Here is a 21,437-nt window from a genome sequence, read left to right as displayed (position 1 = left end):
TCCGGACTGGAAGGGGGGGAAGTGTCCGGACTGGAAGGGGGGGAAGTGTCCGGACTGGAAGGGGGGGAAGTGTCCGGACTGGAAGGGGGGGAAGTGTCCGGACTGGAAGGGGGGGGAAGTGTCCGGACTGGAAGGGGGGGGGAGTGTCCGGACTGGAAGGGGGGTGAAAGTGTCCGGACTGGAAGGGGGGTGAAAGTGTCCGGACTGGAAGGGGGGTGAAAGTGTCCGGACTGGAAGGGGGGTGAAAGTGTCCGGACTGGAAGGGGGGTGAAAGTGTCCGGACTGGAAGGGGGGGGGAAAGTGTCCGGACTGGAAGGGGGGGGGAAAGTGTCCGGACTGGAAGGGGGGAGAAAAGTGTCCGGACTGGAAGGGGGGAGAAAAGTGTCCGGACTGGAAGGGGGGAGAAAAGTGTCCGGACTGGAAGGGGGGGAAAGTGTCCGGACTGGAAGGGGGGGAAAGTGTCCGGACTGGAAGGGGGGGAAAGTGTCCGGACTGGAAGGGGGGGAAAGTGTCCGGACTGGAAGGCGGGTGAAAGTGTCCGGACTGGAAGGGGGGTGAAAGTGTCCGGACTGGAAGGGGGGGAAAGTGTCCGGACTGGAAGGGGGGGGAAGTGTCTGGACTGGAAGGGGGGGGAAGTGTCTGGACTGGAAGGGGGGGGAAGTGTCTGGACTGGAAGGGGGGGGGAAGTGTCTGGACTGGAAGGGGGGGGAAGTGTCTGGACTGGAAGGGGGGGGAAGTGTCTGGACTGGAAGGGGGGGGAAGTGTCTGGACTGGAAGGGGGGGGAAGTGTCTGGACTGGAAGGGGGGGGAAGTGTCTGGACTGGAAGGGGGGGGAAGTGTCTGGACTGGAAGGGGGGGGAAGTGTCTGGACTGGAAGGGGGGGGAAGTGTCTGGACTGGAAGGGGGGGGAAGTGTCTGGACTGGAAGGGGGGGGAAGTGTCCGGACTGGAAGGGGGGTGAAAGTGTCCGGACTGGAAGGGGGGTGAAAGTGTCCGGACTGGAAGGGGGGGGGGGAAAGTGTCCGGACTGGAAGGGGGTGATGCACACTGAGCTCCATTATTTTGTGTCTTTTATAATAAATGATTACCGATCCCTTCTAGGTATGGTGGAATCCTGTCCGCCTTCGGCATGGCTCTGGCAGATGTGGTACATGAGGCTCAGGAGCCGTGCTCTGTGCTGTACAGTAAAGACTCCTTCCCTCTCCTGGAGGAACGCATCACAGCTCTGGAACAGCAGTGTATTGAGGCTCTCCAGCAACAGGGATTTCACAGGTGAGAGGTCGGAAGTCCCTTTTTATGTTTTTAACATCTTCTGATATGTACTGGCCGTGTGTCCTGCCCATGTCCAGGTATTGACTGTAGCATGATCTTGTATGTTGAAATACCTCGCACCTCTTCCCATGGTGGACCTGATTGTCAGACATGAAATGTGCCCATATGAAGGGGGAGATTTGACAAGTGTCCTAGAGGGAAATCTTTGGATATCTACAGTCAGGTCCATAAATATTGGGACATGGACACAATTCTAACATTTTTGGCTCTATACACCACAATGGATTTGAAATAAAACAAACAAGATGTGCTTTAACTGCAGACTGTCAGCTTTAATTTAAGGGTATTTACATCCAAATCAGGTGAACGGTGTAGGAATTACAACAGTTTGCATATGTGCCTCCCGCTTGTTAAGGGACCAAAAGTAATGGGACAGAAGAATAATCATAAATCAAACTTTAACTTTTTAATACTTGGTTGCAAATCCTTTGCAGTCAATGACAGCCTGAAGTGTGGAACGCATAGACATCCCCAGACGCTGGGTGTCATCCCTGGTGATGCTCTGCCAGGCCTTTACTGCAACTGTCTTCAGTTCCTGCTTGTTCTTGGGGCATTTTCCCTTCAGTTTTGTCTTCAGCAAGTGAAATGCTCAATCGGATTCAGGTCAGGTGATGGACTTGGCCATTGCAGAACATTCCACTTCTTTGGTTGCTTTTGCAGTCTGCTTTGGGTCATTGTCCATCTGCACTGTGAAGCGTCCAATGAGTTGTGAAGCATTTGGCTGAATATGAGCCGATAATATTCCCGAAACACTTCACAATTCATCCGGCTGCTTCTGTCAGCAGTCACATCATCAATAAATACAAGAGAAGCAGTTCCATTGGCAGCCATACATGCCCACGCCATGACACTACCACCACCATGATCACTGATGAGGTGGTATGCTGAGGACCATGAGCAGTTCCTTCTCCATACTCTTCTCTTCCCATCACTCTGGTACAAGTTGATGTCGGTCTCATCTCTCCATAGGATGTTGTTCCAGAACTGTGAAGGCTTTTTTACATGTCGTTTGGCAAACTCTAATCTGGCCTTCCTGTGTTTGAGGCTCACCAATGGTTTCCATCTTGTGGTGAACCCTCTGTATTCACTCTGGTGAAGTCTTCTCTTGATTGGTGACTTTGACACACATACACCTACCTCCTGGAGAGTGTTCTTGATCTGGCCAACTGTTGTGAAGGGTGTTTTCTTCACCAGGGAAAGAATTCTTCAGTCATCCACCACAGTTGTTTTCCGTGGTCTTCCGGGTCTTTTGGTGTTGCTGAGCTCACCGGTGCGTTCCTTCTTTTTAAGAATGTTCCAAACAGTTGTTTTGGCCACGCCTAATGTTTTTGCTATCTCTCTGATGGGTTTGTTTTTTTTTTTTTTCAGCCTAATGATGGCTTCACTGATGGTGACAGCTCTTTGGATCTTATCTTGAGAGCTGACAGCAACAGATTCCAAATGCAAATAGCACACTTGAAATGAACTCTGGACCTTTTATCTGCTCATTGTAATTGGGATAATGAGGAAATAACACACACCTGGCCATGGAACAGCTGAGAAGCCAATTGTCCCATTACTTTTGGTCCCTTAAAAAGTGGGAGGCACATATGCAAACTGTTGTAATTCCTACATCGTTCACCTGATTTGGATGTAAATACCCTCAAATTAAAGCTGACAGTCTGCGGTTAAAGCACATCTTGTTTGTTTCATTTCAAATCCATTGTGGTGGTGTATAGAGCCAAAAATGTTAGAATTGTGTCGATGTCCCAATATTTATGGACCTGACTGTATGTGCACAATATAAAAATGAACCAAAAGCAAAAAAAGAAAACCACAGAACTGCCTTCAGGGCCCCATATGGGATGTACTATCATGATAGTGACAGCATGGGACATGACAGGTTCTCTTTATGGAGACCCCAGATTTCTCCACTGGTCTCCAAAGCATGAGAGCAAAGCAAGATTGCTTTGATCTGATACTTGTACAAGCCGATAATGGCTTGTTTGTACGAGACCAAAACCAGAAGTGATTAAAGATGGTTGGGGATGGTTCTGGTCCTCAAACATCTGGGGTCAACAGAGATGGTTGGGGATGGTTCTGGTCCTAAAACATCTGGGGTCAACAGAGCTGGTTGGGGATGGTTCTGGTCCTAAAACATCTGGGGTCAACAGAGATGGTTGGGGATGGTTCTGGTCCTCAAACATCTGGGGTCAACAGAGCTGGTTGGGGATGGTTCTGGTCCTAAAACATCTGGGGTCAACAGAGCTGGTTGGGGATGGTTCTGGTCCTCAAACATCTGGGGTCAACAGAGCTGGTTGGGGATGGTTCTGGTCCTAAAACATCTGGGGTCAACAGAGCTGGTTGGGGATGGTTCTGGTCCTAAAACATCTGGGGTCAACAGAGATGGTTGGGGATGGTTCTGGTCCTCAAACATCTGGGGTCAACAGGAGGGGTCCAGGCCCGGGAGGGGTTTCCTGTAGCAGAGTGCAGTAGGGCAGTGCAGTATCAGTCTAAATCCCTCCTTTGTTTACACCACTCCTCGCCTCCCTCCAAGCATACCTCCCCCAATATTTTCACAGAAACTTTGGAAGTCGGCACTATCTTCAGTATTTGCATTGCTGGAGAGGTAAGTCACCCTTCCTTTTTTCGAGGACACTATTGAGCCTGACCAAATCTCCAACTCTATTTGCAGCCTCAAACTTGCAATAAACCTCCACCATGCTTCACAGTTGCCTGCAGACACTCATTATTGTACCGCTCTCTAGCCTTTTATCAACAAACTGCCTCCTGCTACAGCCAAATATTTCACTTTTTGACTCTTCAGTACAGAGCACCAGCTGCCATTTTTTGGCACCCCTGTTCTTATGTTTTCCTGGATTTGCTGAGTCACTTAGCCTTGTTTCCACATCAGAGGTGTGGCTTTTTGGCTGCAATTCTTCCATGAGAACCGCTTCTGGGCCAGACTTCTCCTGACAGTAGTTGGGTGTACCCGGGTCCCACTGGTTTCTGTCAGTTCTGTGCTGATGGCACTGCTGGGCACCACCTGATGTGGAAGGGAAGTAAGCATGATGTGTGTTTCCTCTGCTGCATTAAGTTTCCTCGGCTGACCACTGCGACCACGCTCCTCAATGTTACCCAACCACTGCGTCTACACTCCTCAATGTTACCTGACCACTGCGTCTACACTCCTCAATGTTACCCAACCACTGCGTCTACACTCCTCAATGTTACCTGACCACTGCATCTACACTCCTCCATGTTACCCAACCACTGCGTCTACACTCCTCAATGTTACCCAACCACTGCGTCTACACTCCTCAATGTTACCCAACCACTGCGTCTACACTCCTCAATGTTACCCAACCACTGCGTCTACACTCCTCAATGTTACCTGACCACTGCGTCTACACTCCTCAATGTTACCCAACCACTGCATCTACACTCCTCAATGTTACCCAACCACTGCGTCTACACTCCTCAGTGTTACCTGACCACTGCGTCTACACTCCTCAATGTTACCTGACCACTGCATCTACACTCCTCAATGTTACCCAACCACTGCGTCTACACTCCTCAATGTTACCCAACCACTGCGTCTACACTCCTCAATGTTACCTGACCACTGCATCTACACTTCTCAATGTTACCCGACCACTGCGTCTACACTTCTCAATGTTACCCAACCACTGCGTCTACACTTCTCAATGTTACCCAACCACTGCGTCTACACTTCTCAATGTTACCCAACCACTGCGTCTACACTTCTCAATGTTACCCAACCACTGCGTCTACACTCCTCAATGTTACCCAACCACTGCGTCTACACTCCTCCATGTTACCCAACCACTGCGTCTACAGTCCTCAACATTACCCGACCACTGCGACCACGCTCCTCAGTGTTACCCAACCACTGTGTCTACACTTCTCAATGTTACCCAACCACTGCGTCTACACTTCTCAATGTTACCCAACCTCTGCGACCACGCTCCTCAATGTTACCCAACCACTGCGACCATGCTCCTCAATGTTACCCAACCACTGCGTCTACACTCCTCAATGTTACCTGACCACTGCGTCTACACTCCTCAATGTTACCAGACCACTGCGTCTACACTTCTCAATGTTACCAGACCACTGCGTCTACACTTCTCAATGTTACCAGACCACTGCGTCTACACTTCTCAATGTTACCAGACCACTGCGTCTACACTTCTCAATGTTACCAGACCACTGCGTCTACACTTCTCAATGTTACCAGACCACTGCGTCTACACTTCTCAATGTTACCAGACCACTGCGTCTACACTTCTCAATGTTACCAGACCACTGCGTCTACACTCCTCAATGTTACCAGACCACTGTGTCTATGGTCCTCAATATTACCAGACCACTGTGGATGCAGCACTCTTTACGTCTGGAGGAAAAGAAATGTAATCTCCAAACACGGAAAGGTTTCTTCACAGTAAGAGCTGTGAGAATGTGGAATAGACTCCCTCCAGAGTTGGGTGTGGCCAGCTCAGTGGATTGCTGTAGGAAAGTCCTGGATTCTTTCTTGGATACACAGAATATAACTGGATATAACATTTATAGGGAAAGTTGATCCAGGGAATATCCGATTGCCTCTCGGGGGTCAGGAAGGAATTTTTTCCCAGAAGGATCAAATTGGATCGTGCTTTGCTGGTTTTTTTTTTGCCTTCCTCTGGATCAACTGTGGGTGGAGGATTATAACTTTTTTTTTTTTTTTTAATGGTTGAACTGGATGGACTTTTGACTTTTTTCAGCCAGACTAACTATGTAACTGTGTAACTGTCGGAGGTGTAGCTTGGGGGGGGGGGCAGGGGGGTACATATGTACCCGGGCGCCAAGATACAGGGGCGCCAAAATGAGGCTTACAACCAGGAATGTATTTGCCACAAGGAAAACAAGGCGTTTGCCTAGGGCGGCACTGTTCAGGGCCGCCGCCCCCCCCTTCCAACAAAAGGGACACTTAGTACAGGGGCGGGCTGCTGTGTCTTACCTGGCTCCGTGTCCCAGTCCCACGACGATCCAGTCCAGGAGGTGCTGCTGGAGGAGGGGTAGAGAGGTCCACAGGTCCGGTGTCTTCTTTTCCCTGGACGCGATGTGTGGGCGGGATGACATGCCACCCCTGTCATCTGGCCACACCTTTGGGATCAGCCTATGGCAGCTTGTACCTCTCTCTGCAAGCTCCGCCTCCTCACCGGTGATTAGGTGCCTGAACTGTAGCTCAGGAAAGGCACACAGGTGGCCAATCACCTGCGAGGAGGTGGAGCTTGGAGAGGAGGAGCCGAGCAGCAGCGCGAAGATCGAGTGAGGGAGCGGACGGAGCAAGTGAAGAAGGCAGCTGACCGGTAAGGGCGCCGTGCAGATGGTGCTACTGCAACCAGGTATGCTGGCTGTGGATGGGAGAGGGAAGGAGCCGAGGCTGGAGCAGGGGTCAGCAAGGTAAGTGTCATTGGTGTCAGTGGGAGGAATAGTGCCCCATCATTGGTGTCAGTGGGAGGATTAGTGCCCCATCATTGGTGTCAGTGGGAGGAATAGTGCCCCATCATTGGTGTCAGTGGGAGGAATAGTGCCCCATCATTGGTGTCAGTGGGAGGAATAGTGCCCCATCATTGGTGTCAGTGGAAGGAATAGTGCCCCATCATTGGTGTCAGTGGGAGGAATAGTGCCTCATCATTGGTGTCAGTGGGAGGAATAGTGCCCCATCATTGGTGTCAGTGGGAGGAATAGTGTCCCATCATTGGTATCATTGGGAGGAATAGTGCCCCATCATTGGTGTCAGTGGGAGGAATACTGCCCCATCATTGGTGTCAGTGGAAGGAATAGTGCCCCATCATTGGTGTCAGTGGGAGGAATAGTACCCCATCATTGGTGTCAGTGGGAGGAATACTGCCCCATCATTGGTGTCAGTGGGAGGAATAGTGCCCCATCATTGGTGTCAGTGGAAGGAATAGTGCCCCATCATTGGTATCAGTGGGAGGAATAGTGCCCCATCATTGGTGTCAGTGGGAGGAATAGTGCCCCATCATTGGTGTCAGTGGGAGGAATAGTGCCCCATCATTGGTGTCAGTGGGAGGCATAGTGCCCCATCATTGGTGTCAGTGGGAGGCATAGTGCCCCATCATTGGTGTCAGTGGGAGGCATAGTGCCCCATCATTGGTATCAGTGGGAGGAATAGTGCCCCATCATTGGTGTCAGTGGGAGGAATAGTGCCCATCATTGGTGTCAGTGGGAGGAATAGTGCCCCATCATTGGTATCAGCGGGAGGAATAGTGCTCCATCATTGGTGTCAGTGGGATGAATAGTGCCCCATCATTGGTGTCAGTGGAAGGAATAGTGCCCCATCATTGGTGTCCGTGAAAGGAATAGTGCCCCATCATTGGTGTCAGTGGGAGGAATAGTGCCCCATCATTGGTGTCAGTGGGAGGAATAGTGCCCCATCATTGGTGTCAGTGGAAGGAATAGTGCCCCATCATTGGTGTCAGTGGGAGGAATAGTGCCCCATCATTGATTATCAGTGGGAGGAATAGTGCCCCATCATTGATTATCAGTGGGGGGAATAGTGCCCCATCATTGGTATCAGTGGGAGGAATAGTGTCCCATCATTGGTATCAGTGGGAGGAATAGTGTCCCATCATTGGTGTCAGTGGGAGGAATAGTGCCCCATCATTGGTGTCAGTGGGAGGAATAGTGCCCCATCATTGGTATCAGTGGGAGGAATAGTGCTCCATCATTGGTGTCAGTGGGAGGAATAGTGCCCCATCATTGGTGTCAGTGGGAGGAATAGTGCTCCATCATTGGTATCAGTGGGAGGAATAGTGCCCCATCATTGGTGTCAGTGGGAGGAATAGTGCCCCATCATTGGTGTCAGTGGGAGGAATAGTGCCCCATCATTGGTGTCAGTGGGAGGAATAGTGCCCCATCATTGGTGTCAGTGGGGGGAATAGTGCCCCATCGTTGGTGTCAGTGGGGGGAATAGTGCCCCATCGTTGGTGTCAGTGGGGGGAATAGTGCCCTATCGTTGGTGTCAGTGGGGGGAGGAATAGTGCCCCCTCGTTGGTGTCAGTGGGGGGAGGAATAGTGCCCCCTCGTTGGTGTCAGTGGGGGGAGGAATAGTGCCCCCTCGTTGGTGTCAGTGGGGGGAGGAATAGTGCCCCATCGTTGGTGTCAGTGGGAGGAATAGTGCCCCATCATTGGTATCAGTGGGAGGAATAGTGCCCCATCATTGGTGTCAGTGGGAGGAATAGTGCCCCATCATTGGTGTCAGTGGGAGGAATAGTGCCCCATCATTGGTATCAGTGGGAGGAATAGTGCCCCATCATTGGTATCAGTGGGAGGAATAGTGCCCCATCATTGGTGTCAGTGGGAGGAATAGTGCCCCATCATTGGTGTCACTGATGTGATTAAACGGGGAGGGGGGCTGGGGCGCCAGTTTTATAGTTCGTCCCCGGGAGCAAAATATCCTAGCTACGCCCCTGGTAACTATGTAACTATGCAGCACAAGTTGCTTGTATTGCTTTGATCAGTATTCCTCTAGGGGTATTAAATAATGAAGTGCACACAAATTTCTGTTCAGCTGGAAAGTGATGGTCTTTATAATGAGACGTTTGTTATGATTCTCCCACAAGATCACAGATTGATACGGAGCCGTTCCTGCACCTCCGCTACGAGCGTACGGACTGCGCCCTCATGTGTTCAGTGAAGGGATACCCAGCACACCCTGACTCCTGCCATGCCGGGGACTTCAAAAGTGCCTTCACAGCCAGGTAAGAGATCAGAGGGGCATCCAGAAATACAGTTTACTGCATTTTCAGTGCATTAAAAAGAAAAAAAAAAGAGTCCTCCAGCAGAGCAGAGTATTTCAGGAGAGGAGAGTTATAGAGGAAGGAGCGGAGTCCTCCAGCAGAGCAGAGTATTTCAGGAGAGGAGTTATAGAGGAAGGAGAGGAGTCCTCCAGCACTGCAGAGTATTTCAGGAGAGGAGATTATAGAGGAAGGAGCAGAGTCCTCCAGCAGTGCAGAGTATTTCAGGAGAGGAGAGATATAGAGGAAGGAGCGGAGTCCTCCAGCAGCGCAGAGTATTTCAGGAGAGGAGAGTTATAGAGGAAGGAGCGGAGTCCTCCAGCAGTGCAGAGTATTTCAGGAGAGGAGAGTTATAGAGGAAGGAGCGGAGTCCTCCAGCAGTGCAGAGTATTTCAGGAGAGGAGTTATAGAGGAAGGAGCGGAGTCCTCCAGCAGCGCAGAGTATTTCAGGAGAGGAGTTATAGAGGAAGGAGAGGAGTCCTCCAGCAGCGCAGAGTATTTCAGGAGAGGAGTTATAGAGGAAGGAGCGGAGTCCTCCAGCAGTGCAGAGTATCTCAGGAGAGGAGTTATAGAGGAAGGAGAGGAGTCCTCCAGCAGTGCAGAGTATCTCAGGAGAGGAGAGTTACAGAGGAAGGAGCGGAGTCCTCCAGCAGAGCAGAGTATTTCAGGAGAGGAGAGTTACAGAGGAAGGAGCGGAGTCCTCCAGCAGCGCAGAGTACTTCAGGAGAGGAGAGTTATAGAGGAAGGAGCGGAGTCCTCCAGCAGTGCAGAGTATTTCAGGAGAGGAGAGTTATAGAGGAAGGAGAGGAGTCCTCCAGCAGAGCAGAGTATTTCAGGAGAGGAGAGTTACAGAGGAAGGAGCGGAGTCCTCCAGCAGCGCAGAGTACTTCAGGAGAGGAGAGTTATAGAGGAAGGAGAGGAGTCCTCCGGCAGTGCAGAGTATTTCAGGAGAGGAGATTATAGAGGAAGGAGAGGAGTCCTCCGGCAGAGCAGAGTATTTCAGGAGAGGAGATTATAGAGGAAGGAGCGGAGTCCTCCAGCAGAGCAGAGTATTTCAGGAGAGGAGAGTTTTATAGAGGAAGGAGAGGAGAGCCCTACATTAATTATATGGGGTGCCTGCCTTCATTTTAATATCTAGCACTGCCCCTGTAGGGGCTGCTGGCTAGAATGGGCTCTCTGTTATTTGCCTTGACCCTATACTTGGGACACAGTGATGATACTGTATCAGGAAACCGCAAATGTAAAGGGAATTGGCAGTAAATGTATGAGGGAGTAGATTTGTAGTACAGAGTAATGCAGCTCACCTGACAGTATAATCAATAATCTGGTAACAGTTCTATGCTATAGGATCGGCATAAACCATAGCAAAGATAACTCTGTAACCGTACCCATAGCATGGGGTGTATTTACCACAAGGCACTTGCCTAGGGTGGCATTTTTCAGGGGGGCATCACCTCCCTCCAGAAGAAGGAATGATAGAAGGGACACACGTGCCATGGGAACCAGGTGGGATCTATAAGAGGCTGCGGGCTGCTTGATGGTGTATGTAGAGCCTGATTCTCGTTCCCGGGGCTGTCTGAGGCTGTGAAAATGAGTGTCTTTCTCTCTAGGCCCTCCCAGGTGGGGTGGGGTGTTGTTGACCAATGTCAGGCTTTCTCCCCGGGAGGGGTCAGTGTCCATGTGGGCAGACGATTTTTGTGTTGCCTAGGGCAGCATTTTTCGGGGGGGCAGCACCTCCCTCCAAATGAAGGGATGATAGAAGGGACATGCACTCCATGGGGACGAGGTGGGATCTGAGAGAGGCTGCGACCTGCTTGATGGCATATGTAGAGCCTGACTCCCGTTCCTGAGGATGTCTGAGGCTGTGAAGATGAGTGTCTTTCTATCGCCGGGGGGGGGGGGGGGAGTGGAAGGCTCTACCAGGAGGGGGGTAGGGGTGTTGTTAGGCAATGGCATGCTTTCTCCCCGGGAGGGGTGGTGTTGGTCGGTGTCCGTGTTGCCTAGGGCAGCACAAAACCTAAATACACCCCTGACCAATAGTCACTTTCGCAAAGACTCTCCTGTAATCGTCATGCTATACTACCAACGTGCACCCTATGGAGGACTCTGCTGTGACCACACCCGTCTGTAAGGGGGTACCCTTTATCTAGGCAGTGAACAGAGTCATCGAGGAACAGCTTTAGAGAAACATTCCTCTTTCCTACCCTTCGGCCGGCTAGTGTTGGGGCCCAAACTCGAGTTGGTGCACATAAACACACTACCAATGAATCTGTATGCAGTCACATGTGCTGCTAGTCAGGTGTCCAATCCCTAAACGCTAGGTCCCTACAAGCAGCAAAAGGATATGGGCAGCATTGCCCTCTCAGCGGTCCCAGCTGCGATCTCCAACTGTGCAATGGTCTCTGGAATCTATGAAGAATGGCCCCAGTTCCTCTTACAATAGTGGTATCACCGCAGTGATGGCGCTTCCCAACCTTGCGACCGCCAACACACTGGCACCAAGCACCGTTCACAGGCAGGGGTGTATTTACCACAAGGCATTTGCCTAGGTCGGCATTTTTCGGGGGGGGTAGCACTGTCACCCAGAAGAAGGGACGGAAGAAGGGACACATGCGGCATGGGGACCAGGTGGGATCCAAGAGGGGCTGCTTGATGGTGTATACAGAGCATGACTCTTGTTCCCAGGGATGTCTGGAGCTGCAAAGATGAGTGTCTTTCTCTCTAGTGTTGGGGTGGGGGGTGGTTTGCCAGTGTATGGGGGGCGGTGGTAGTGGAAGCCTCTCTTGGGGGGGCAGGGGTGTTGTTGGTCAATGTCAGGTTCTTTCTGTCTTGCCTAGGACAGCACAAAACCTTAGTTCCTGTGGATGGTCTGTGTGCACCAGGACTGATATATACGCCTTGGCTTCTGTGCTGCAAGGAGAACAAGCCTAGCTGAGTAGTCTCAGAAAATCAGATCCGCTGCTCCTTTTTGCCTCCAGTGTCTCTTTGGGATTGAAGTGCAGAGTCCATAAGTTCCACATTATGGCTTACTTCCTGGACTTCAAGTCCCATGATCCTCACCTTTCTGCATAGAAGTCCATAGGATTTCCTGGCTATAGCGCTCCCCCTGCTGACAGGAGGCAAACGGTGCAACATAATCCAGTAGCAACCAAACCGAAAGTGAAAGCGGCTGTTGTCCTCTCTTGTCCTCCATATTGTTGTAGCGAAACACTTGGCTACCAATATATAATAATTATTTTTAGAACTGTGCTCTCCTCTCGTGGTTTGTGTGACTTTTCAAAGCGGGTTCAATTTATAAACTCCTAGAGACAGTTTGGCAACAAATCTAGATACTCTGGGAGACATTCAGTATATAGGGTGATGGATGTGGTTTGGCTTTACTGAAGCATAATGTTGGGAAGAGCCATTTTCAGCACCCGTGATAGACAATGAAATGGCTCTGCTGCTTAGGGGAACCTCTTGGCTTTTCCAGGTACATGAAAGAGTTTGGATTTACCATCCCATCCAGACCCATTGTGGTAGATGACATCCGTGTGCGAGGGACTGGGAGCACTGGTATCCGCTGCGAGAGCCGTATCAGACCTAGTGGACGTCCGGCACGTATAGAACATGTAGGTAATTGCTTGAAGTCCTTGTACATGCATCTTGGCTGTATACCATGAACTAATGCCGAACGAGGAAGACCTCATTTTTTTTTTCTACTGCCAGCTTTAAAACCAAGCTCCAGCTAACCACCCGTACCCTCTGCCCAGGTAACTCAATGCTACTTTGAAGACGGGTATAAGGACACCCATGTGTACCTTCTGGAGGAGCTGTCATGTGGCCACACCATCCCTGGACCCGCCATCATTATTGATAAGAACAGGTAGGCCGTATCACCAGCGTTCTCACACACAAGTATTATTATTATTATACAGTATTTATAAAGCGCCAATGTTTTGCTCAGCGCTGTACATTACAAAGGGGGACAGAACATGTGACAGAACAATACCAATACAATGCAAAACATGAGGGGATCGAGGGCCCTGCTCTTTCCAGCTTACAATCTAGGAGGGAGGGGATGGTGGCACAGGAGGAGATAGCTGTGGGGGATGGAGTGGTAGGAAGAGTGGAGGAGGTCGGCGATTAGCAGGGGGTGGGGTAGGCTTCCCTGAAGAGGTGGGTTTTCAGGATGCGCCTAAAGGAGAGGAGAGTAGGTGATAATCTGATGGATTGGGGCATGGAGTTCCAGAGGATGGGTGACACCCTGGAGAAGTCTTGGAGGCGGCCATGGGAGGAGGAGACCAGGGAACTAGAGAGAAGGAGGTCTTGTGAGGAGCGGAGTGTGCGTGTTGGGCGGTACTTGGATATTAGGTCAGTGATGTAGTTCGGGGCAGTATGGTGGACGGCTTTGTACGTCAATGATAGGAATTTGAATTTGATCCGTTGCGCAATCGGAAGCCAGTGGAGGGATTGACAGAGGGGGGTGGAGGACACTGAATGGAGGCCAGTGGAGGGATTGGCAGAAGGGGGTGGAGGCCAGTGGAGGGATTGGCAAAGGGGGGTGGAGGACACTGAGTGGAGGCCAGTGGAGGGATTGGCAGAGGGGGGTGGAAGACACTGAGTGGTGGCCAGTGGAGGGATTGGCAGAGAGGGGTGGAGGACACTGAGTGGAGGCCAGTGGAGGGATTGGCAGAGGGGGGTGGAGGACACTGAGTGGAGGCCAGTGGAGGGATTGGCAGAGGGGGGTGGAGGACACTGAATGGAGGCCAGTGGAGGGATTGGCTGAGGGGGGTGGAGGACACTGAGTGGAGGCCAGGGGAGGGATTGGCAGAGGGGGGTGGAGGACACTGAGTGGAGGCCAGTGGAGGGATTGGCAGAGGGGGGTGGCGTAAACGGAGCATTTGGAAAGGTGAATGAGTCTGGCAGCCGTATTCAGGATGGACTGAAGCGGGGATAGCCAGCGGCGAGGCAGGCCAGTGAGGAGGGAGTTGCAGTAGTCGAGTCGTGATATGATAAGGGAGTGGATGAGCTGTTTAGTGGTTTCTGGAGTTAGGAACGTGCGGATTTTGGCGATGTTGCGGAGGTGGAGTCTGCATGAGTTTGTTAAAGATTGGACTTGGACTGGAAGGATAGGTTGGAGTCCAGAATGACACCAAGTACTCTGGCCTGCGGGGCGGGTTTGATGGTGGCGTTGTTGGACATGATGAAGAAGTCAATGGGGGGTGGGGGAAGACAAGAAACTCTGTCTTGAAGAGGTTCAGTTTAAGGAAGTGGAGTGACATCCAATCTGATATGTCGCTCAGTAGGTGTGTGATTCGGGCTGAGACCAAGGGGGTGAGGTGGGGGGTTGAGAGATAGATTTGTGTGTCGTCGGCATAGAGGTGGTAGTTGAAGCCGTGACAGTGTATGAGTTGGCCAAGGGAGGAGGTGTAGATGGAGAAGAGAAGGGGCCCGCGGACGGAGCCTTGAGGGACCCCAACAGAGAGGGGGAGTGAGGGGGAGGTGGTAGCATTATAGGTAACGCTGAAAGAGCGTTGTGACAGGTAGGATGAGAGCCAGGAGAGAGCAGAATCTCTGAAGTATCTTCAGAGTTTTGTACAACTGATACATTGTATAAGTAAATATACAAAAGGTGCAGCACTAATATTGATCTATGGGAACAAAACAAATACGTGAACTGATAACCGAGATCATAAATAATAAATGAAGTCCAAAAGAAAGAAGAGCAATGTCCGGCATTAATGTGTGAATCAATGGTGATCAACGATGTGAAGTGACATCTATGATGGGCAGGGGCGGACTGACCATTTGGAAACTCGGGCACTGCCTGAGGGCTTGGGGTCAGTAGGGGGCCCCATGAGATGCCTCTGGTACCTTTTTTCATAGGCTTTTTTGAGTTTGGGCAAGGACACAGGGGCCCCATGATCCCCTATTGCCCGGGGACCCCATGAGTTGTCAGTCCGCCCCTGATGAAGAGTACATCTGTGACAATCCTCCACCACTACGCACTCACCAGAAACAAGAAATAAACAGGCCCTGTGCAGAAATCCCTCCAAGAGATGTATCCTTTCCACCGCAGGAAATAGAGCCCAGTCACAGTGGATGTCATTTGGCTATATATCTATGTGGACATTCCTTGAAATGGACCTCCCCTGCACCGGTCGGCGATCGATCCAAATGTGGCATCTCATGGGGCCCCCTACTAACCCTGGGCCCTCGGGCAGTGCCCGAGTGCAAAAATGGTCAATCCGCCCTTGTTCATGTGTCAAGGTGTCATACGTTCATGTGTCAAGGTGTCATACGTTCATGTGTCAAGGTGTCATACGTTCATGTGTCAAGGTGTCATTCATTCATGTGTCAAGGTGTCATTCATTCATGTGCCAAGGTGTCATACATTCATGTGACAAGGTGTCATACATTCATGTGACAAGGTGTCCTTTGTAGCACTGTCCTGGTGGAACCAGACTGTACGGCTTCTATCACAGACTACGGGGACGTCCAGATCACGGTGGGAAGCGGGAAGCAGCAGGCGATCGGCACGGAACTGGACACCATCCAGCTGTCCATCTTCTCCCACCGCTTCATGAGCATCGCAGGTTGTCCATCACCTCTACGGCAGAGCTCTCACCTCTGCTTTATAAACATGACATTGGGATATGTTACATTGTTACTTAATGTTCATTCTCCTTCCACAGAACAAATGGGTCGCATCCTGCAGCGGACGGCCATCTCCACCAACATCAAAGAACGTCTGGACTTCTCCTGCGCCCTATTCGGCCCTGATGGCGGTCTGGTGTCCAATGCCCCCCATATTCCTGTCCACCTGGGAGCCATGCAGGAGACGGTCCAGTTCCAGGTCAGAACGGCCCAGATTTTATATTACCTTCCTCCCTTATAAATAATTACTAAATACCTTTTACTTATAATTTTTTTTTCTTCTCACCTGACGTATTACCGCCATACACCAGCGTCCTGATCACCGCCATACCCCATACCAGCGTCCTGATCACCGCCATACCCCATACCAGCGTCCTGATCACCTCCATACTCCATACCAGCGTCCTGATCACCACCATACCCCATACCAGCATACTGGTCACCACCATACCCCATACCAGCACCCTGATCACCGCCATACCCCATACCAGCATCCTGATCACCACCATACCCCATACCAGCATCCTGATCACCGCCATACCCCATACCAGCATCCTGATCACCGCCATACCCCATACCAGCGTCCTGATCACCTCCATACCCCATACCAGCGTCCTGATCACCTCCATACCCCATACCAGCGTCCTGATCACCGCCATACCCCATACCAGCATCCTGATCACCCCCATACCCCATACCAGTGTCCTGATCACCTCCATACCCCATACCAGCGTCCTGGTCATCGCCAAACCCCATACCAGCGTCCTGATCACCGCCATACCCCATACCAGCGTCCTGATCACCGCCATACCCCATACCAGCGTCCTGATCACCACCATACCCCATACCAGCATCCTGATCACCGCCATACCCCATACTAGCGTCCTGATCACCTCCATACCCCATACCAGCGTCCTGATCACCCCCATACCCCATACCAGCGTCCTGATCACCGCCATACCCCATACCAACGTCCTGATCACAGCCATACCCCATACCAGCGTCCTGATCACCCCCATACCCCATACCAGCATCCTGATCACCGCCATACCCCATACCAACGTCCTGATCACAGCCATACCCCATACCAACATCCTGATCACCGCCATACCCCATACCAGCGCCATGATCACTGCCATACTGCATACCAATGTCCTGATCACCCCCATACCCCATACCAGCATCCTGATCACCGCCATACCCCATACCAGCGTCCTGATCACCACCAACCCCATACCAGCGTCCTGATCACCACCATACCCCATACCAGCATCGTGATCACCGCCATACCAGCATCCTGATCACTGCCATACCAGCATCCTGATCACCGCCATACCTCATACTAGCATCCTGCTCACCACCATACCCCATACCAGTGTCCTGATCACCTCCATACCAGCGTCCTGATCACCGCCATACTCCATACCAGCATCCTGATCACCGCCATACTCTATGCCAGCGTCCTGATCACCGCCATACTCCATGCCAGCGTCCTGATCACCGCCATACTCCATGCCAGCGTCCTGATCACTGCCATACCCCATACCAGCGTCCTGATCACCGTCATACCCCATACCAGCGTCCTGATCACCGTCATACCCCATACCAGCGTCCTGATCACCCCCATACCCCATACCAGCATCCTGATCACCGCCATACCCCATACCAGCGTCCTGATCACCGCCATACCCCATACCAGCGTCCTGATCACCGCCATACCCCATACCAGCGTCCTGATCACCGCCATACCCCATACCAGCGTCCTGATCACCACCATACCCCATACCAGAGTCCTGATCACCACCATACCCCATACCAGCGTCCTGATCACCACCATACCCCATACCAGCGTCCTGATCACCCCCATACCCCATACCAGCATCCTGATCACCTCCATACCCCATACCAGCGTCCTGATCACCTCCATACCCCATACCAGCATCCTGATCACCGCCATACCCCATACCAGCGTCCTGATCACCGCCATACCCCATACCAGCGTCCTGATCACCGCCATACCCCATACCAGCGTCCTGATCACCGCCATACCCCATACCAGCGTCCTGATCACCGCCATACCCCATACCAGCGTCCGGCATTTTATGAACTCACCTGATCAAGTTTCAAATATATCCCATAGTTTGTAGACTTTATAGCTTTCACACAAACTACATATTATGAATTGTTTTTGGTTATTTTTACAAATAAAATGCAGCAGAATACATCTTGGCCTACATTTATGAAGAAAACGTATATATTTGCAAAACTGTATAACAAAAACAAAGCAAACAATTATTGTTTTCAAAATTTTCGGTAGATTTTCATGTATATAGCAAAAAATAAAAAACCCAGTGGTGGTCAAATACCAAATGTCTCAAAAAAAGGATAAAAAGTTCATATGGGTACAACGTTGCATGACTAAGTAATTGCCATTCAAAGTGTGATAGCGCTGAAAGCTGAAAATTGGCCTGGACCGGAGGGGGTGAAAGTGTCCGGACTGGAAGGGGGGGAAAGTGTCCGGACCGGAAGGGGGGGAAAGTGTCCGGACTGGAAGGGGGGGAAAGTGTCCGGACTGGAAGGGGGGGAAAGTATCCGGACCGGAAGGGGGGGAAAGTGTCCGGACCGGAAGGGGGGCGAAAGTGTCCGGACTGGAAGGGGGGGAAAGTGTCCGGACTGGAAGGGGGGGGAAAGTGTCTGGACTGGAAGGGGGGGGAAAGTGTCTGGACTGGAAGGGGGGGGAAAGTGTCTGGACTGGAAGGGGGGGAAAGTGTCTGGACTGGAAGGGGGGGGGGAAGTGTCTGGACTGGAAGGGGGGGGAAAGTGTCTGGACTGGAAGGGGGGGGGGAAAGTGTCTGGACTGGAAGGGGGGGGGGGAAAGTGTCTGGACTGGAAGGGGGGGGGGGAAGTGTCTGGACTGGAAGGGGGGGGGGGAAGTGTCTGGACTGGAAGGGGGGGGGAAAGTGTCTGGACTGGAAGGGGGGGGGGGGAAGTGTCTGGACTGGAAGTGGTTAACGGGCCGGGAGGTACAGGTGCCAAGGGGTTCATTTGTGCTGTTCAGTGCAGATAAAATCTCAGTATTTTTTTTTCCTGTTCTTCATGAAATGTATAAAATCCACTTTTCAGTCCCCAGTTGGGCACAAGGACTTACACTCATTGCCCTAAACACACTCCCGTCTGAGCTCTGCACCAAAGCTTGAATTTTGGATGTTTTCTTTTAACTATATAATCTGATGTTTAAATCTCATGATGCATTTTTAGTGTCTTTTCCTCCTTTGTTACAGATTAGAAGTTTGCAGGATGACCTGAAGGAAGGGGATGTTCTCCTAAGCAATCACCCGTGTGCTGGAGGAAGCCACTTACCTGACCTCACTGTCATCACACCGGTAGGTGCTCATCTCATTCCATCAGACTGGGAGAAGTGGTTGAGGTCTGGAGCAATCTCTAAAAATACACTGAAAGCAGACTATAAAGGGGAACTTCAATCCCTCATAATTTGGTACCCCCCCCCCTTCCCCCCAGTGCTACCATGTTTCAAATTCTGGTGTAGGTGTGGATGCACCAGAGGGTTCTGCCCGACCTCTGGGACCTGGAGAGACTTGCATCACATTTGTGCATGCAGTTTCTCGCACATGCTTAGGCAAGCTGAGCTTTAGGACCCCATATCTGTGGTAGGAAGCCCTTACCTAATGTAAGGCAGATATATAGAAAAATGTCCTCTGTGACGGGAGTCACTTTGGGTGGGGGGCCCATGAAACCCAGATCACTTTGGAGAGGTGGGGAGACCCCTGTATCAGCTCCCCATATCCCTCTTATGTGTAAATCGCCCTTGTGACAGGAGTGACTTTGGGTGGGGGGCCCATGGAACACAGCCCACTTTGGAGAGGTGGGGAGACCCCTGTATCAGCTCCCCATATCCCTCTTATGTGTAAATCGCCCTTGTGACAGGAGTGACTTTGGGTGGGGGGCACATGGAACACAGCTCACTTTGAAGAGGTGGGGAGACCCCTGTATCAGCTCCCCATATCCCTCTTATGTGTAAATCGCCCTTGTGACAGGAGTGACTTTGGGTGGGTTGCCCATGGAACACAGCCCACTTTGGAGAGGTGGGGAGACCCCTGCCTCAGCTCCCCATATCCCTATTATGTGTAAGTCACCCTGTGCCTGTTAGGGGTACAGGATGGAATGTGCTAATATTGGGGTGTGGGGATTGTTCACTGCCATGCGGCTGCATCCCATTGTTCTATTGTGTGTCTTGGTTGGGAGCAAACTATTATGGGATGTATGGGTTTGTGTATTGTCTACTGCCAGGTGGTGTATCACATTGTACTATTGTGTGTCTTGCTTGGGAGCAAACTATTATGGGATATATGTGTTTGTACTGGCTTGGTGGGGGGGGGGGGGGTCCGGCAGCCCTTACCCTGATGGGTCGGCCTACTGATGTATTTCCTATTACTGAGTGTATTGCCCCGCCCTGTGTATATATTCTTGTATCTGTGATAAAATAAACCAGTCCACTTCCTGTTTTAAGACAGGTCTGGTGCTGTTTCGACTTGTATGGTCAGTGGTGGTGTCCGTGGATCTGTGTTCGGTCAGGGAAGCGGGAGTCTAATGAAAATACCCTAGTGCAGTCGGTGTCCTGTTCCGTTACAGTCCTGTGCCTGTTAGGGGTACAGGGTGATCTGTCCTAATATTGTGTAGACATGTCTAGGAGATAGGTGGGGTGGGGGGTTGTGGATAGTTTGGTGTTGTGTGGCTGCATCCCATTGTTTTATTGTTTTGTCTTGCTTGGGAGCAAACTATTATGGGATGTATGTGTTTATGTGTATTAGCTTAGTGGGGGGGGGGGGTGTCTCCAGCAGCCCTCCCTCCTGATGGGACTGTCTGTTGGTGTGAAGTTTGAATACCTGTGTGTCTCTTGTTAGTAGATTGCCCCGCCCTGTGTCATTATGCAGGGAGGGGGGATTGTCCCCTGAGTGTATATATCTTGTATCTGTGTTCAAATAAACTAGTCTACCTCCTGGTTTACTTCAAATCTGGTGTCGTCTGGATCTTGGGGTAACAATAGCCAGATTCACTGGTCTCATGTTCCAGAGCCTGAGAAGCAGCTTCTTGACGGAGATATCCAGTTGTGGGTGTCTGGGGTCCGTTACATCCTCCTTTTTATACTTCCACCCCTTTATTCCTGTTCCCAGCATGATGCCACCATGTTATAATCATCTAATTTTCCTCTTCTTATACTGCAGGTGTTCCGTCCTGAAGCTCCACATCCGGTGTTCTTTGTGGCTTCCCGTGGGCACCATGCTGACATTGGCGGGATCACGCCAGGCTCCATGCCACCGCATTCCAAGTCCTTGAAGGAGGAAGGAGCAGTGTTCATTTCCTTTAAGCTGGTGAAAGATGGACAGTTCCAAGAGAAAGGTCAGAGGACTGTGATACCAGGAAACACTAGAGCAAGGGAGGCATACTGGGATGTGTAATTCCTTTTTAGGGTTGGCGAGAGGCAAACTGATTAGTTATGTGTTGATAAAGTAGGGCGATACTGTCTGCTGGACCGGCAACTTGTCACCTTCCAGCTGTTATCAAACTACAAGTATCTCATGACAGCTTGGCGTGTGAGCATGTGTATAAATATATGCTATCTCGCCAAAAGTATTGGGCCAGT

The 21,437-nt window shown here is 51.1% G+C and overlaps 1 protein-coding gene across 1 annotated transcript in view; it reads left to right on the top strand.

Annotated features, from left to right (window-relative positions):
• Positions 1 to 21,437, top strand: part of OPLAH (5-oxoprolinase, ATP-hydrolysing) — an 88,484-nt gene that overhangs the window by 47,481 nt on the left and 19,566 nt on the right. The window contains exons 12-19 of the mRNA XM_089665612.1: positions 1,101 to 1,271; positions 8,963 to 9,100; positions 12,609 to 12,747; positions 12,889 to 13,001; positions 15,563 to 15,714; positions 15,814 to 15,974; positions 19,057 to 19,158; positions 21,019 to 21,193. Of these exons, the coding sequence (XP_089521738.1) occupies positions 1,101 to 1,271; positions 8,963 to 9,100; positions 12,609 to 12,747; positions 12,889 to 13,001; positions 15,563 to 15,714; positions 15,814 to 15,974; positions 19,057 to 19,158; positions 21,019 to 21,193 (1,151 nt within the window). The remainder of the gene's footprint in view (positions 1 to 1,100; positions 1,272 to 8,962; positions 9,101 to 12,608; positions 12,748 to 12,888; positions 13,002 to 15,562; positions 15,715 to 15,813; positions 15,975 to 19,056; positions 19,159 to 21,018; positions 21,194 to 21,437) is intronic.

This window comes from Staurois parvus, unplaced genomic scaffold (assembly GCF_062004578.1).
Source record: "Staurois parvus isolate SC_StPar_1 unplaced genomic scaffold, SC_StPar_1.0 ptg002263l, whole genome shotgun sequence".
In the NCBI taxonomy this organism is placed as follows: Eukaryota; Metazoa; Chordata; class Amphibia; order Anura; family Ranidae; genus Staurois; species Staurois parvus.
This window is presented reverse-complemented; position numbering and strand designations above follow the sequence as displayed.